At 37.0% G+C, this 15,678-nt stretch overlaps 2 protein-coding genes across 4 annotated transcripts in view; both read left to right on the forward strand.

The window, feature by feature from the left end:
* The window catches only part of LOC137573891 (SEC14 domain and spectrin repeat-containing protein 1-B), a 31,953-nt gene that overhangs the window by 6,680 nt on the left and 9,595 nt on the right, over positions 1 to 15,678 (forward strand). Inside the window, exon 1 of one of the 3 annotated variants that reach the window (XM_068285962.1) lies at positions 14,083 to 14,222. The exons of 1 other annotated variant lie outside the window; for it this stretch is intronic. The gene's annotated coding sequence lies outside the window, so the exon portion shown is untranslated. Of the gene's footprint in view, positions 1 to 14,082; positions 14,223 to 14,313; positions 14,425 to 15,678 lie in introns of those variants that run through there. One more of the 3 variants, XM_068285961.1, reaches the window with a different exon arrangement.
* Positions 7,315 to 8,859, forward strand: LOC137574010 (serine hydrolase-like protein). The gene is made up of 2 exons (XM_068286115.1): positions 7,315 to 7,575; positions 7,670 to 8,859. Exons 1-2 carry the CDS (start codon positions 7,552 to 7,554, stop codon positions 8,681 to 8,683), a joined length of 1,038 nt encoding a protein of 345 aa, XP_068142216.1. The 5' UTR covers positions 7,315 to 7,551; the 3' UTR covers positions 8,684 to 8,859.

The raw sequence follows: 15,678 nt of genomic DNA on the forward strand, positions 1-15,678 counted from the left end.
AGCCAGAACAGGAGCTAAAGCAGAGAAAGGAAGGCTAGCTGAAGTCGTGTACTGCCACTAAATGGACTGCCATCTGGCTTATCTGGATGAAGGCAAGTCTAACTAATGTGCAAATGTCAAGTTGATATCATCTCTGCTAGTTCTACTTGGGGGCTTTTTTTTTTCTTTGCCCCCTCTTACAGTGATACAACAGTGCGTATGATTAATTTGGAAAGTCTATGTGCCCCCAAAATCTGAGATTTTCGAGGAGAGAAGGGGCCGACGGTTTGGGCAAAAACTTTAATTGAATTTCATGCAAATTTTTTGAAAACGAAATTGCATTTGTTTTTAATTAAAGAACAACTGTGACAATATTTACATTCTGTAAACTCTAAAAGTTTGAATGCCAAATGAACTGCTGCAGGCAATTTGCAAAACTGATATTGATCAACTAAGATAAACAATTCAACTTTTTTTTTTTGCCTCAAGTAAAATTTATGTTTTATTGGTATCGCAATCACAAATCCATGATAAAACTTGTGACATTTTTTTTATCGAAATGGGAATCTAATGATGAGCTATATCGCAATGCGATTATAACGAGGGAGCTTAATGTGAAGTTAACCAATTTAGTTTCTAGATTATAGATAGAAATTAGCAGTATTTGTTAGTCATACTGGCGATGTTTGAAGATTAACGTGTTTTGGTAGGGAATTAATCAAATATCTTAAAGATGTTAAGGCAGAGTGTTAACAAGAAAACTAAAATGTGGTATTAGAAAGCTTAGGCTTGATAATTGTTTCACTAATTTTCTTATTTTTTCTGCTTTTGCTGATAAAAAAATTGTCAGTGAACTCATCATTTGACTGTCTTAATTGCAAGATATCTATGTATCTTATTGTTAGTCGGTGCTCAATTAAATCAAAATTTAATTAGTATCAGGTGAATACTGATGTGCATCAGGTATGTATATAGGTATATAATCATCAATCTTCAATAATATAAAGATTTTTATCATAAATATATAAATATGTCAAGTTTCTGTCAAGCAAATTGTGTGCGTATGTTAGTGTAAGTGTGATTATGTTTGTGCATTTGTGTGTGAGCGAGGAAAATGCCTAATGAATGGTTTCTATTTAATCCTGTGTAGGCAGGCGTCTTTGTACTTATATATGAGTAGGCTTTGCCACGTGCTTGACTAAGTTAATTCAATCCTAATAAATTAATTAAGCGCAAAATTTATGATTATTGCCTCGATGAGTTTCTTTTTTGTCGCTTCGTTTGATTTCCCGTTTTGGTTTCAGTTTCAGTTTTGCTTCGTATTTCTTTTTTTTTTTTTTTTTTTTTTGCTTTATTCTCTTTGCACTTTTGTTTATTTGCCAGTTCATAAATAATTCCCCATAATTTATGCAATGTCATATATGTAAGTAGAGACTGCGGGGGAGGGCAGCTGCGAGAAAAGAAATGGGGGGCAACGAAATTTGTTATTTTTTTAGCGATTTTGAAAACTCAATTGCTTGGCACTCAATTTAAGCGCACACGCCCCGACTTCCTTTTGAATAGAGAGGGTGATGGTGAGAGAGGCAGGACAGAGGGCAAGGGCAGAGATTTCATAATTCAAAAATTCTTCGATTTATGCGAGAGCCAAAACCCTTGGGGCTTTATCATAGTACCTACTTCCCTTTTACCCATTTTCTCTCTATGTTTTCCCAGGTCTCCGGGTCCGTTGGCTGGGCAAACAGTTTTCAGGCTTCGTTGTGCCACTTGAGCCGCATGCCAATCGTAATTTACGAGTAGCCACAAAAACGCACTTCACTTTGCTTGTGTGTCTGTGTGTGTATGTAACGTCAAGACAATTGCGAGTGAGTGTGTGTAGACTTGGTTACGTTTACGGTATAAACCCAAAACAGCACAGTCCAACAGATCCAAATATTGGATCCAGTGTATCGGGTCTTGTCTGGTCATAAATTTCCTGTTTTTGGTTAACTGCAGTTATAACGCCTTGGCTCTAGAGAGTGAGTCTCCATGCCCCTTTATGCAGTACAACTTCAAGTTAGTCTCTCATGTATTTCGACGACTTTTTACCAATTTACCAGTTGGAAGCAACAACATTTTTAGAACGAATGAATGTCTCTCAATGTTCGTAGTCTCCGTTGCTTTGTCTATGGCTTAGAAATTTATGTACTCATATGGAATCCTGTTTTGTAATTGGAAATTGCAGTTAAAAAGTTTGTAATACAAAGTTTATATTTGATTCAAGTCCAACCAAAGTAATGGGGGGCAAAACAGTTTTCTGGATTTGTGTTTGCCAATTTTTGTCTGTCTGTCTAGCTGTCTCTTTCTCTCTCTCTCTCTCGTGTTAAAGTTTTTGGCATTTTGACCAGTAATTGAACTACCAAAATAAAAATGCCAAAAAACAGTTGAACTAAACAATAATTAGAATTTGTCATTGTCGAATTTTGTAGGAAATTTGTACAAATTGTTGCAAAAAGGCAAATGTCAAATGACAACTGAGGTCATACAATATACTAGATAATTTGCCAAAAATTGATTTATTCAATGGTTAAAAGAGCCAATGCTAAAATATCTATGTACTCGTAGTTTACCAATTTACAGGCGAAGGCAAATTGAAATTCAGCCATGGATAATTTCAATAAATTCACATTTGCGTCAAAGTATTTTAGTAAAACAAAATCTTAATTGCAATTAAATTTCTCTGCACTGACTGACTGACCGACGGAATGGCTGACTGAATGACAGAACTAACATAGAAAATTCTCGAATATCAAGTATGGTAAATATTTCACATTTTCGCATTTCATGCATTGTGGAATTTTTTAGTTCATCAAAAGTGTAGCATGCTTTTGTGGGCTTATCCTCCCCATTCTCGCTTCAACCTTGCACCAACAACATTTTTTGGCATGTATGCATGTAAATTTCGAATGCAAGAACCAAAATGCAAATACTTTTTTAGCTTTCCATGTGGAATAGCCCAGCGAGCATTTTCCTAATAACAGAAATAGCTTGCCTTATATTTTGGAACAAGTACTTTGGTTGTGGTTTTTGGCCTCGGTTTAAAATATTGTCTGACAATATCGACTATATAATCGGCTTTAGAGATCACTTAATGAGAAACACTAGTAAAACATTTGGAGTGTATTTAGCGAACAAACATGGAACGGGTTTTCCTAGGTAACTTGTGGCATTTTGGCATTAAGAAAGATGCAATTCTATTTGGCGTTCAAAACAGTCTTTTCTTTTTGAAATTCTAAACATTTTTGTGCGATTTAATGTAACACTTAATCTTTAATATTTTTGGATGATATGTCATTTGCTTGCTGGGATATATGCATTTGCAAAGATACATAAGTGTGTGTCAGTGAGTGGAGACCATGTTGTATAATTAGCAGAAATACAATTACCCACATGCATACACATACATACATACACACACACACCTTGGGCAAATTCATTAGCCAAGAAACGAGTCAACCACAAAACGAAACTTTTTGGTTTAAATAATTTTCGTGTGAAAATAATTCATTAAAATTAGATTAAAATGTTGGCCGACTACCAGAGAGTGAAGAACCTCAAAAACCAGGTTTTCTCTAAATTATTTTTTCTATTTCTATTTTTGTTAGCTTTTGAATATGCGTATGCGAGTGTAACTGTGAGTGTGTATTTGGCAAATGATTTCTTAATGCAATTTCTTCTTTTCTCTTCATGTTTGTTGAGCAATGGAGGAGCGTACAGAGGAGTTAGGCGGGTCATGTTGTTGAACCATTGTTAAGCTTAACCCTAGCAAGACATAAAGAATAATAGCCTCAGCAAAAAAAAAAAAAAAAAGGAAGAACAAGAGGGAGAAAGAAAGAGAGTTAAGCACGCCCCATCATAGATCTGTGAGTGGAGTGGATTTGGCGGGAGGAAGAGGGGAAAATGGCATGTGCGTATCAGCATGAGACGAGTTCCGGCAGTGTCTTTTGTGTGTTGTGGCAGCTTAGGGCGCTGCTCTTAGGGTTCCTACATACTTACATACATATATACTTAGCTGACAGGTTAGGACTTGAGTGCCCCCTCTCCTGGTCCCTCTCTTTCTTTATCCATCCCTCGCCTGGTCTAAATTGTTTATTTATTTGTGAAATGAAAAATAAACCCAAAGTCTAGGAAATGACAAACCTATAGAACGAACAAAAAAAAAAAAAAAAAAATGAAACGAAGAAAAGCAAACCCTTTTTCTTTGTAAACCACTGTACATCCCCTTCCCGCAGCAACAGCAATCCATCCTCCCAGTCAACTATCAACTCCGGATCATAAATATTTATCAAGCCACTGTCAGAGGCGGCACTTAAGGTGTCAAAGGAAGCGAACGACCGCAACGTAAAGAAAGGCCAAAAACACAAAAAAAAAAATAAAACAAAAATGAAAACTCTGATGCAAGCAAAACCAAATGATGAGAACAGGCTGAGAAGGAGAAGTGGGTGGTGGATGAACAGGAGGAAGGGTGGGGGTAAAAAGAATTAAAATTAATTTGCATATGTTAAGTGGCAGAAGCAATTAAAGGCCAGACCAAAGGAATGAGAGTGAGAGAGAATGGCAAAAGAAACCCAGGACAAAGGACGCGCCCTCTTGATTGAGATGTGAAAATGTTTTTCGGAGGCGACAACGACAATGAAGAACGATGATGACAAAAAAGAAGAGAAGGGGCAGAACAATTGGGTTGCCAAGAGAATTGACGGGGGGGCTTGTGAGGTGCGGCAGGGCTGCTGTGTGGTGTTTGGGGCCAAGGCGAAAATGTGAAATCATAATTGGCTTCCAAATGCTTGAACTCAATTATGTGCGCAAAATTTTTGGTACGCTGCCGTTGACAGGCAAATTATGGATTCAAGGCCAATGTACACCTCGTAGAGCAGTCAGTAGAAAGAGAAAGAGAGAGAGAGAGAGAGAGGCGGAAAGGAAAATGGTCGGGTCGGGTTGGTATTTGGTTTGCCAGTGAAATGGCACTTTCACTTTAGGGAATGCTCAAGACAATTTGCATAGCGATGAGTAGAATGAGCAGCAGCCTGACACCAAATGCCTGGGGAAATGCCACAAGAGTGCAGAAGAAGCGAGTTGAAGACACGCTGGCAAGAGGCAAGAACGAGCTTCGGATTCCACATCATGCGATGATAAATTACTCAAACATAAATTAAAGATAAATCATGGTTGCAACTTGCATTGCATTTACAATTGAAATGCACACACAATGTATGCTAATTTTCACAGGCAACGCCTAAACACACCCAGACACACAGACACACACACACACACACACACACACGGAGGTACACCATTCAAACACTATAACACACACCCGGTGTGATGGGCGTGGCAATGGGGCAGAACTTGTGACACGTATACATCAGAGGCTGTCTAAAAGGTGCAGGGGAGCACTCTGCTCACTCAAGAGGAATGACAGCGGAAGGTAGCCAAGCAGTTACCAGCAGCTGCTTGAAGTATGCCACACAAAATTTACAAAATCGAAAGTTAGAAAGGGAAATTAAGTTCAAGGACTATGAAACTGTGAAACTGTGTACGTCATATATGAAACGCTTTGGGCCGATTATATACCAACTACCATAAAGACTTCACTTTGAGCATTAGCTCAAGGGATTTCATGCTACATTTGAGCAAACTATCTAAATTAAAGCTAAAAGTTTAAAGTCTCAAAGCTAATTTTTCCATGATGTTTAAATTCTATAATAAAAAAAGACGTACAAATTCAAAAGAAGAGTCAAAATAGAGATGTAGGAGTCAAAATTGCAATTTTTTTATATATGTATATTCTTCTCAGAAGAAGAAAATCTTAGAAAAGAAGTGAAATTATTAGCACCGTGTTAACACTTTTAGAACATGAAAGAGAACATAATGCTTTTCAAATCCTTTTTTTCCTCTATAACAGCAGATGGTAAGAATGGGCTTTGCATAGACTCACAAGTGGCAATAGTCACATTGAACAAAGCACTTTGATAGATAAATAGTTTGATGGTTCAGGAGTTTTAAAAACTCCACAGTAAAAGGCAAAGAGAAACAAAAATGAAAAGGTAAATGCAGTAGAAAAGACTTGTTAAAGCTTTTATCATTGTCATACCCAAAGCATTCATGCTTATCACACCTTGGCTATCTACTTAATTTTCCTACACTTTTGCACGTCTTTGGCCAACACTTTTCTACCCATTCCCGTTTCCACACTAACACTCAATTTCCATCTACATTTCGGGTGGTGATTTCGTTCCCAACGCTTCTATTCCTTGCTTTTTTCCGCTTTGCCCTATCTTTGTTGTTGTTTGTTAGCTGTAGGTCATTTTAAAACTCTCTTGCACTTCAAACTGGTCGAAAACCTCCATGCTCTATGCTCTATCGTCACTCCAACCCGCCTCTGGAAAAAATCCCAAATAGAACGTGCCCAATGCAATTCCAAAAGGACCGTAAACCAAGTGCGGTGAAGTGCGAAGAAGATGCTGTTCTATGGTGGACTCTGTGTGTGGCGCCGCAATAGAAACCAAACTCAATTTGAAAGTCACGTAGTAATCGCAAAATTCCCAAAAACCTTGCGGCAGTTTATTGACTTTGACATCGGCGTGCTGCTTTGCTCTATGTACGGATAGAGATTATTGTCCCACGGCGAATCGCAAGTTGTTTGGGGACATAAGGACATTTTAGTAAGTTAGCTAATTTTTAATGTAACATTTTGAAAAGAAAAAAATTCAACAGTTCTATCGTGTTAATAAACTCTAAGCAACGAATTTGTAATTCTTTTGCAAAACTATCGAAGTTGTATGTTTAAGAATGTTTATTATGATCTGTTTACGATGGGCATTTTATAATAATAATAACAATAATTATTGAACATATATTTCCCCGCCAATAGATACAAAAATTACTTTAAAAACGAAAACTCTTCGAAACCATCAAAGTAAGTGGCACTGCAAGCGATTCTTAACACTGAGAGCAGTCTTCGTAAACGATATTTTCTCTTATAATTGATGATGGGAAAGCTTCTTTCGCTTAGCTACTATCAAAACAGCTGACCTAGAGCCAGCTTTTGTTAGACCTCTGAAGGCCGCTTAACCGTGCAGTGAAAGTTTCATATGATAGGAAAAAAAAATCTATGCTTCTTTGTATAATTTTACACTCATAACAAGAATATTATCTTTATCACAGACAATCGCCAGACAAAAGTAAAAAAAACAAAAAACGAACGTACGACTGATCGTTGTCCAAAGTTCCAACTACCAAATGTGCTGATTATTTCAGAGCATGCCGGTGTTAAGCTTTTAAGAGCTTAGACATGGAAAGCTTTCGTTCAGTGCGTTGGGAATAATACCGATTTAGTTCTGCCACAGCTGTCTAAGCTGAAAGAGGTCTAGGGAATATAATTATTTACATTACAATCCACCTACAGAACACAAGAATTAATCGCATATTTAGTAATTACGGCAAGATAATTAAGTGGAAGCACAACAATTAGACTCGTGAAGAGCAAATATCGCAAATATCAAGAGCGACGTTCAAAGTTCAGTGTATCATCTGGGTATGGGAACTTTGTCATTAGACGATGTGAGTAAGCATAATTTTGAAAGCTTTTTTCAATATGTTTTTGTTTATACACTGTCTAACATAAGCTTCATTTCCGTCTACCTCATTCTTGTAGTACGAGGATGTTAGGATTTGGGCCCCTTGGGGTGATATAAGTGGCCGTTGGTATGGCAATCGTACGGAGCGTCCCATATTGGCCATACACGGTTGGCTGGATAATTTAGGAACTTTTGACACATTGATCCCCCTGCTACCTGATTATTTAGGTGTGCTGTGCATCGATTTGCCCGGTCATGGAAAATCAGCACGGATTTCAAATGGACTGCATTATAGTGTGCTGGACTATGTTTATATAATACCGCGAGTAATGAAGGAATATAAATGGACAAAGATCTCATTGCTGGGCCATTCATTAGGTGGCATTTTGAGCTTTGTTTATTCATCACTGGCTCCCCATACAGTCGATATGATTATTACCGTGGATGTATTGCTACCCATCATGTACCCACCAGACGCGTCAATAAAGACTGCACGTTTTTATATGGAAAAACATTTGATTGAGGATGAGCGACAAGAGAACGGTAAATTACAAGAGCCACCATCCTATACTTTAAGCCAACTGCGTGAAGTTATTTCATCTGGCAGCAAGTATTCCGTTCCACCCGAATTTGCCCAACATCTGCTCTATCGCAGTGTTGCCAAATCTAATCTTTACCCGGATAAATATTATTTCTCGCGCGATGGACGTATTAAGTTCTATAGCCCTCTTATAATGGATGGTGGACTTGCCGCCGAGATGTCACGGCGAATTAAAAGTAAACCCTATCTGGTTATCAAAGGTTCTGAGAGTCCATATCTGGGTCCTCACTGTGAAGAAGCTCTATCGATTCTTAGCCATGATAATCCACATTACGAGTTTTATGAAGTTTCGGGTACACATCATGTCCATCTACACAATGCCGAGGAGTGTGCCAAGTATATTGTGCCCTTCATTCGTCGTCATCGACCACCGCCGGTGGCCAGTTGGTCGCTTGTCGGTGAGGATGATCAGAGAATTAGCAAAAAGGAGCATCGCCGGTTTCAAGAACGCTTCTTTAAATGGAACACCAGACAACGCAGTAAATTATAAAATATTCTGTAAAATAATACAGGACTACTTTCAGAAGAAGGTGGCACAAATGAGCTTATTTTTATAAAACATTTATTTAAACTGAACGTGCACTGCAAATTGTTTTACTACTGAAGAGGGTTTTGTTTCAAAAAGAAGCTAATAAAAGACGCCGTGAATAGTCTTAATTTTTTATATTTGTATTTTTTGTATTATTTTAAAACAGTTTATTGATTTTTTATTACTTGTTTCTACACACTTTCATTCGAAGGGTTTAAAAAGAAACACAGCCTAAAATTATGCAATGGGAAATCAAAAACGAAAACTGTTAAGTTGTTAAATTGCATCAAATCAAACAATCAATATTGCAGATATGGACTGTCTTTGTGACTTTTTTCGAGTAAGAAATCACTTTCAAATGCCAAAAAAATATACAAAATATTTTTTAAAATATTCTAAAACAGAAAAATTGGATTTAAAAGTATGCAAAAAGGGACTCCTTATAGTCCTACTACTGCGCTTGCCAAATTGAAGAGCTCTTAATGTGCAGTGTATCACCTGTTGGCCAGATAAGACGTTTACAACAAAATAGAGAGAGAGGGAGAGAGAGTGTAACATTGTTCTAATAGCCTTTTCTCCTTTACCGTCTTTCGTTTAAGTCTTATTCCTGGGCTAGCCAACTGTCGCATTGTCATCATTAATATCTTAGCTTGGTTTGATGTCTCCAGTGTTTCTATTTTCCTCATTTTAGCTGCCTACTTTTGATTCCAGTTTCTTTGATTCTTCTGATTCCAGCTTTCTCATGTGTTGTGTTGCAATTTTGAAGGAATTGTAAGAGGCTTACCGCTTGAGCGCATTAGAACAATTAGCGTTGATAATGCCATGGATTTAACAATTGTTGGCAAAAGTTAAGCAATAATCAAGAAGCGTAGTGTGACTGACTATGCCACATAGTTGCACAATATCTATCTATGAGCTCACTCAGAGTGTGTGTGTTACTTATTGCCGCTGTCGGCTTAAGTCTTTTTGATCCTGGCTAAGTTGTCAAACAATTAGCCAACTCAAATATGCACAAATAAAGCACACAAAATGTAATCAATTGTAAAAGCATTGTCAAAAATTATTATTATTATTATTATTATTTGCTCTGTATTTCGTTTTCTTCATTTCGTTACGTTTCGTTAGGTTAGGTTCGGTTGTTGTGGCAACATAAGTCTCTCCTCTTAGGACTCTGTGTGAAAATTAATTTCTAGCAGCCGCACAAAATTTCCATTGCCTACTTTTGGGGTCCTAGGAACATCATGAGTGGAATGGGCGTAGGGCGTAGGTTCTGGCATACTTATTAATTTAAACGTCTCCCCGCTTTTCGTCGAGCTATCGAGCTATCCAGCTTTCGCTTGCTGTTGTCCTTGAGCAGCTGCTAAAAGCGTGGGTTCCACAAATGTTGAATTTCAAAATATTTCTTGTTGTTGCTTTTGTTATTATTGTTGTTCAAAGGCATATACATAATTTTCTTGTCATACATTTTGATTGCCGATATTAATATTTATGCTTAAAGTTTGTCTTCTCCCTCAGTTTGTTGGCTCTTTGTTACTTCGTAATTGCCTGTGCAAATTCAATCAATTAATGTTTGAAAATTTCAAACACTATCGATTTTCCTAAGTTAGTATGTGTGTGTGTGTATCCATGTATGTATGTGGATGATGCCACTTTTACAGCCCACACAAACACACTAATACACACTAGCACACACACGTATAAAATAAACACACACGTGGCATATTTTGTGTAATCAGAGACGCCACAGGGTTTCCATCTACTTTTTAGGTAAAGGTGAAGCCATAAAGCCTTATGCCATATGCCTAGATTTGCAAATTAGAGAGCGGGTGGCGGGTAAATTCGGTTTAAGGATCTCTCCGTGAATCGTCGGTTTTAGACAAATGTGTGTTGGGGCGCACTTTAAATTGTTTCAATGGGTTAGCTGAAAGCGTTTCTAACTCAATTTCATCTACCACATTTTGGTTAAGTGAAGTTGTAATAAAGATAGCTAAAAAACTTTTTCAACACATCCACACACAAACACAACCACACATATACACACACACACACACTTATAATAGGAAAATAGGAAAAGGAAACGGCACCACCAACGAAATGCCAGGATGGCATTTCATGGACTTTAAACACTTTGTATTCACATGTTAGATAGACTAAGACAACTCATAAAACATTGGTTTAAGTTGAGTTCATTTCAAAAATGTGGCCGAAAACTTACTTGCTAAATTATGAGTAAACCTCAAAAAACTTTTGATTTACTGTCTGCATAAAGTATATTCACTTGAATTTTACATTTAGAGTAGCCAATTTTATACATTTGTCAGGGATAATAAAATGCTTTAGTCCGATCATTTATTATATACAATTATTTTAGAGTTTTAAATACTTTACTACTTTCCTGACTTTGGAGTTTTAAATACTTTATTGTACTGTATCTTTTCATTCCATAAATAAAGAAAATATTAAAAAAGCAATTTTTTATTCAATATTTGAAGATAAAACTGTAAAAGCTTCAAGAGAATTTTTAATGATTAACAGTTATGCGAATTCTTATAATCAGCTAAATATTGCATTATTATACTTTAATCTTTTGTAGATAAACTGAAGAAGCTTCAAAAGAATGCTAAAGTTCTGACAACATTTTAAATATCAAGGTTCAGTGAATTCATACAAAATATATAGGAATAGTAAATAAAATGAATTACCCACCGTCCAATCATTCGCCATTACTGATTGCTTGAGTTTTCTTTTCCGCGAAATTTGATTAGCCTGCAAAAGACACAGAAAGTGAGAGAGAGAGAGAGAGGTGGGCGATAAAGATTATGTGAAGCACTTTAAAATCGTAGGTATATACATATATTAACCGTAGCTAACGAAATACGAGTATATGGGAAAGTGGAAACGGGAAATTTACACTCGCTTTTCATAAAAGAGTGACTGGGTGAATGAATGAATGAATGGATGGGTATTAAATGATTTAAAGTGAGCACGCATCTCACTATTTTACTGAAATGAAATGAAAAACCCTTGAAACCTTGAAATGAATTATGCAGGAGCTTCTGCCCGGCAAACTATATTGAGGCTGAGGCCCATCAACAACCATCTAGCAGCAGCAGCAGCAGCACGGATCGTTCGGTCCAGTCGATGGGTCGGTTGGTTGGTTGGCTGGTTGGGTCGGTTTGGTCGGTTCGCTGGTTTGGCCGCTTAATAAACTAAACCAAAAACTGTTTAAAATTCTTGATGTGCAGCCCTCTCGACGCTGCAATAAATCTGAAGCCAGCTAAAAACTGAAACTGCACTCAATTGCTCGAGAGCATGCAATGTCAGTGGCGTCGACGCTGGCGTCGAAGTTAACGCTGACGTCGTCGCTGTCAGAGAGGAAAACGTGTGCGCAATTTTCGCAATTTTCTAATAGCCGCTAAAGCTATACAACTCGGACTTGGAGTCGGGCAACAGCCGCAGTAGGAGAAAGGGAGCAAAAGGAAAGGAGGGGCGGTTTTTTTTTTGTGTTGTGTTCGTGTGTGTGTTATTAAAAAACAAGTCAAAAACATTTCACGTACGATGGGTAGAGTAGTCTCTTGCATGACTTTTTGTTTTTAACTCGAGCGGAAGTGCTTTCGACGCCATTTTGCGGTCGGCTTTTATGGGCTGACTGCAATTGAGTGCAGCCTTGGATGATGTTGGTTCCCGCCAGCGAGTCCACCACCTACATACGTGCCTGTCCAGCCTGGCACGCACTTTAACTTTCATTAAACAAGAGGAGCCGGAGGAGCCGCATCCAGTTTCGGTTTGCAGACTTACTACCAAAAGGCCTATTCTAAAAGATTGCCTATAAATTGTTGCTAAGCAGCGAAATGGAAAATTCTGTGTAAAAGTTCTTACTGCCTCGTCCTGCTGTGTTCCGTTCCTACTGCTGACACAGCAGCCGCCAATTGCCATTTGCATTTGGGACTGGAGCCAGGCCATTAAATCTGCTACAATTTACTTGTGATTGACATGTTTATAAGGGTCGCCAAATTCCTGTCAAGCCCCATACCCCCGCATCATCTTCATTTCCACGCACTCTCGTGGCCAGCTGAAGACCCTTTTCTTTTTGGGTATAAAGCAACTTTTTGTCTATTTGTGTTTGTTTGTATGTATATGGCTGTGTGTGTGTTTAATGCCCGAAACTGTTTTTCTTTATTCACTCACAATAAATCTTTGATATTTTCCTTGTCAGAGATGGCATACCAAATTTATATGTAGTTATCCTTTTGCGCATTTCAAGTGCTACTTTTTTTTTTTTTTGTTTATGGATTTTTGCTATTTGCTGTGAGAAAAACAATATTTAGACAGTGAGGGCGAAAGGGCGAGTGAGGGAGACATGGAGAAGGAGAAAGAGCAGACAAAAAAAAAAAAAACCATTCCTGGTATTGTCTGAAATTCCATGCTTACACAATTAAAAGTTCCCACGTTGTGCAGTACATGAATAAAACAAAAACAACAGCAAAAGTAATGGAGAGAAAGAGTTAATGATTAACTGAATATATGAAATATTAAATACCCTTTAAAGACATTGAATAGCAATTAATTTGATTGCCAAAAATGTTTTCAGAAAATGTCTTAACCATCAGCTTTTCCTTATTCTTTTCTACACTCTTCTCGCCTCGCTCTCAGAAAACGAGGTATATAAATACATGGGTATATTTTAACTTTAAATATTTAAAACTTATTAAATTGGTTCTCAAAAACGATAAATTTGAATGAAATATTTGCTTTAAAAGATCTGTAGAGTTTGAAGTTTTTCATCCATATATGAAATTTGTTTACATTTGAACTAAAAACAAAGCAAGATTATCTTTTTTACATTTTAATTAGATAGAAGGACTCCCAAATACTAAACCACCCTTTTTTGTACAAGGGATCACCTCTAATCGTCACTTGGGAAAGTAAGAGCCTTTTGCAAAAATCGTTCGCTGTACTTTGCCATAAAGCTAATGTACCCCTTGGCGACCCGCACATCTGCACAGAATCCCAATCCGAATCCGATATTAGTAAGACAGACAACAGGCAGGCGCAGCAAACAAAACGCATGTTTTGTATTAATTTTGCAAAGAGCGTTAAAGAAACTTCGAACAACATGTGAAGCATCAAACTTCAATTCACATGCGAACAGGTTTGCTTTTCACTCATATATCAACAAAACCAAAAAACAAAAAAAAAAAAAAGGGCAAAACGTGCAAGTAATCAGCCAGAGTGCAGTGCAGTGCAGAAGAAAAAACACCGGAGAGAAAAACTACAATCGTCATGAATTGATATGCGGCAAACACACAAAAACACACACAACACACACACACACAACAAACACTGGCAAACAGCTGACACGCGATCCAACAGCAACATCGAACTTGCAACCCAGCTCCGTAGACAGATCCAAACTTGGCTCACAGATTATTCAGTCAAGTTAGTTGAGCGCATGAACTCTACGAAGACAGAGCGAGAGAGTGGGGATCGGGTCGGATCGGTACGGAATGAAATGGTTCGGTTAGAGTGATACAAAAAATTAATAAACGTATCTCAATCAAAGATCGTAATATATGTTTATTAAAGAGTCACTCGTAACTCTTTTTCGAAATTTGTGTTATTTTTTTATTTTTTTTTGGTTCTGACATATTCCAAGTGCCAATTTTTTTTTTTTTTTTTTTTTTGGATTTCTTTGATGAAAAGTAAGAGACAGAATATAAAGTTTTGATCAACAAGAAATTAAAGACAAATTACAACATAAAATAACAGTGAACTGGAAACATTTGTCAGCTGTTAAAACAAATTTTTATGAAGAAATGTTAATGACTTTTTGTTGTTTGATTGTTATTGTTGTTATTGTTGTTGCTTGGCTTGTTGGCTTGGCTGTCAGTTGAACTTTTCAATTAATTTAAAAGCCCCTCGACATTCATTTTCGCTTGCCCCGCATAGATCTTATCGTCATATCATAAAACAAAAACCAAACCAAACCAAACCGAACCAAAAATATATATAAAAGAAACAAAAACAACAACAAAAAAAGTTTAAAAAGAGTTCTCAAGAAAGTTTAGGAAACAAACGGTTCACGGTGTGTGTGTGTGTGTGTGTGTGTGCGTTTTTTTGTTTTGTTTTTATTTTTGTGTGTGTTTTCTTTCTCTTCCTCTAGGTTTTTTGTCTATTTTAGTAGCATTTTTTACTTGCCCCAGCCTAAAAGGTGTGCCGAAGTAAAAAGTTAAACGAAAAAAAAAAAATAAATAAAAAGGGGGCATTACGAGCCCGCGGGGGTTTCAATTTTCTGCTACCTTTTTTCGTTTTTTTTTTTTTTTTCATTTTTTTGCAAGCTTAACGCAGTCGTAATAACTCTTTTTACATTTATTTATAATTTTTTCCCATTTTTTTTTTTTGTTTTAGCCTGACATTTGAAACCTGAAATAATGAAGTTGAAGTTGACGTTAAAGTTGTTTTTGCAAGTTTGACATTAATTGAAATTCAATGCGCAGTGCAAGCTAGCAAGAAAGAGACAGAACAAACGGTGGCTGGGGTAGGGGTTAGTGGGGTGCAAGAAAGAAAACCGCTAACCTAACTTGACAATTATTAAGCCAGCTTCCTTCTGCTGCAGTTGCCCCACCATCAGCAAGTGACTGAAACAGGTTGCCTTTTAGTTATTTTTACAGTGTAGTGCAAATTGCTTTGCCTCAAACATAGAAGAGAATCCCATAAACAGAGGGCTAAAGCATAAATAATGCCAATAAAGACGTACCATTTGATACCCTAACCACAACCAATTTCTTTACATTTCGCCATCAAAAACCAAATAGATCATCGAACATTACTTTTGAATATTAATATAAAATTAGTAGGACTTTTTAAAAGTTAACTGGGTTGAAATTATTGCCATCCAGAAACTGATACTCTTTGAAATCCACTTTCTAACTCTCCAGTTAAATACATATATTTTG

Source organism: Drosophila tropicalis, unplaced genomic scaffold, assembly GCF_018151085.1.
Source record: "Drosophila tropicalis isolate 14030-0801.00 unplaced genomic scaffold, ASM1815108v1 contig_443, whole genome shotgun sequence".
NCBI classification, from domain to species: domain Eukaryota; kingdom Metazoa; phylum Arthropoda; class Insecta; order Diptera; family Drosophilidae; genus Drosophila; species Drosophila tropicalis.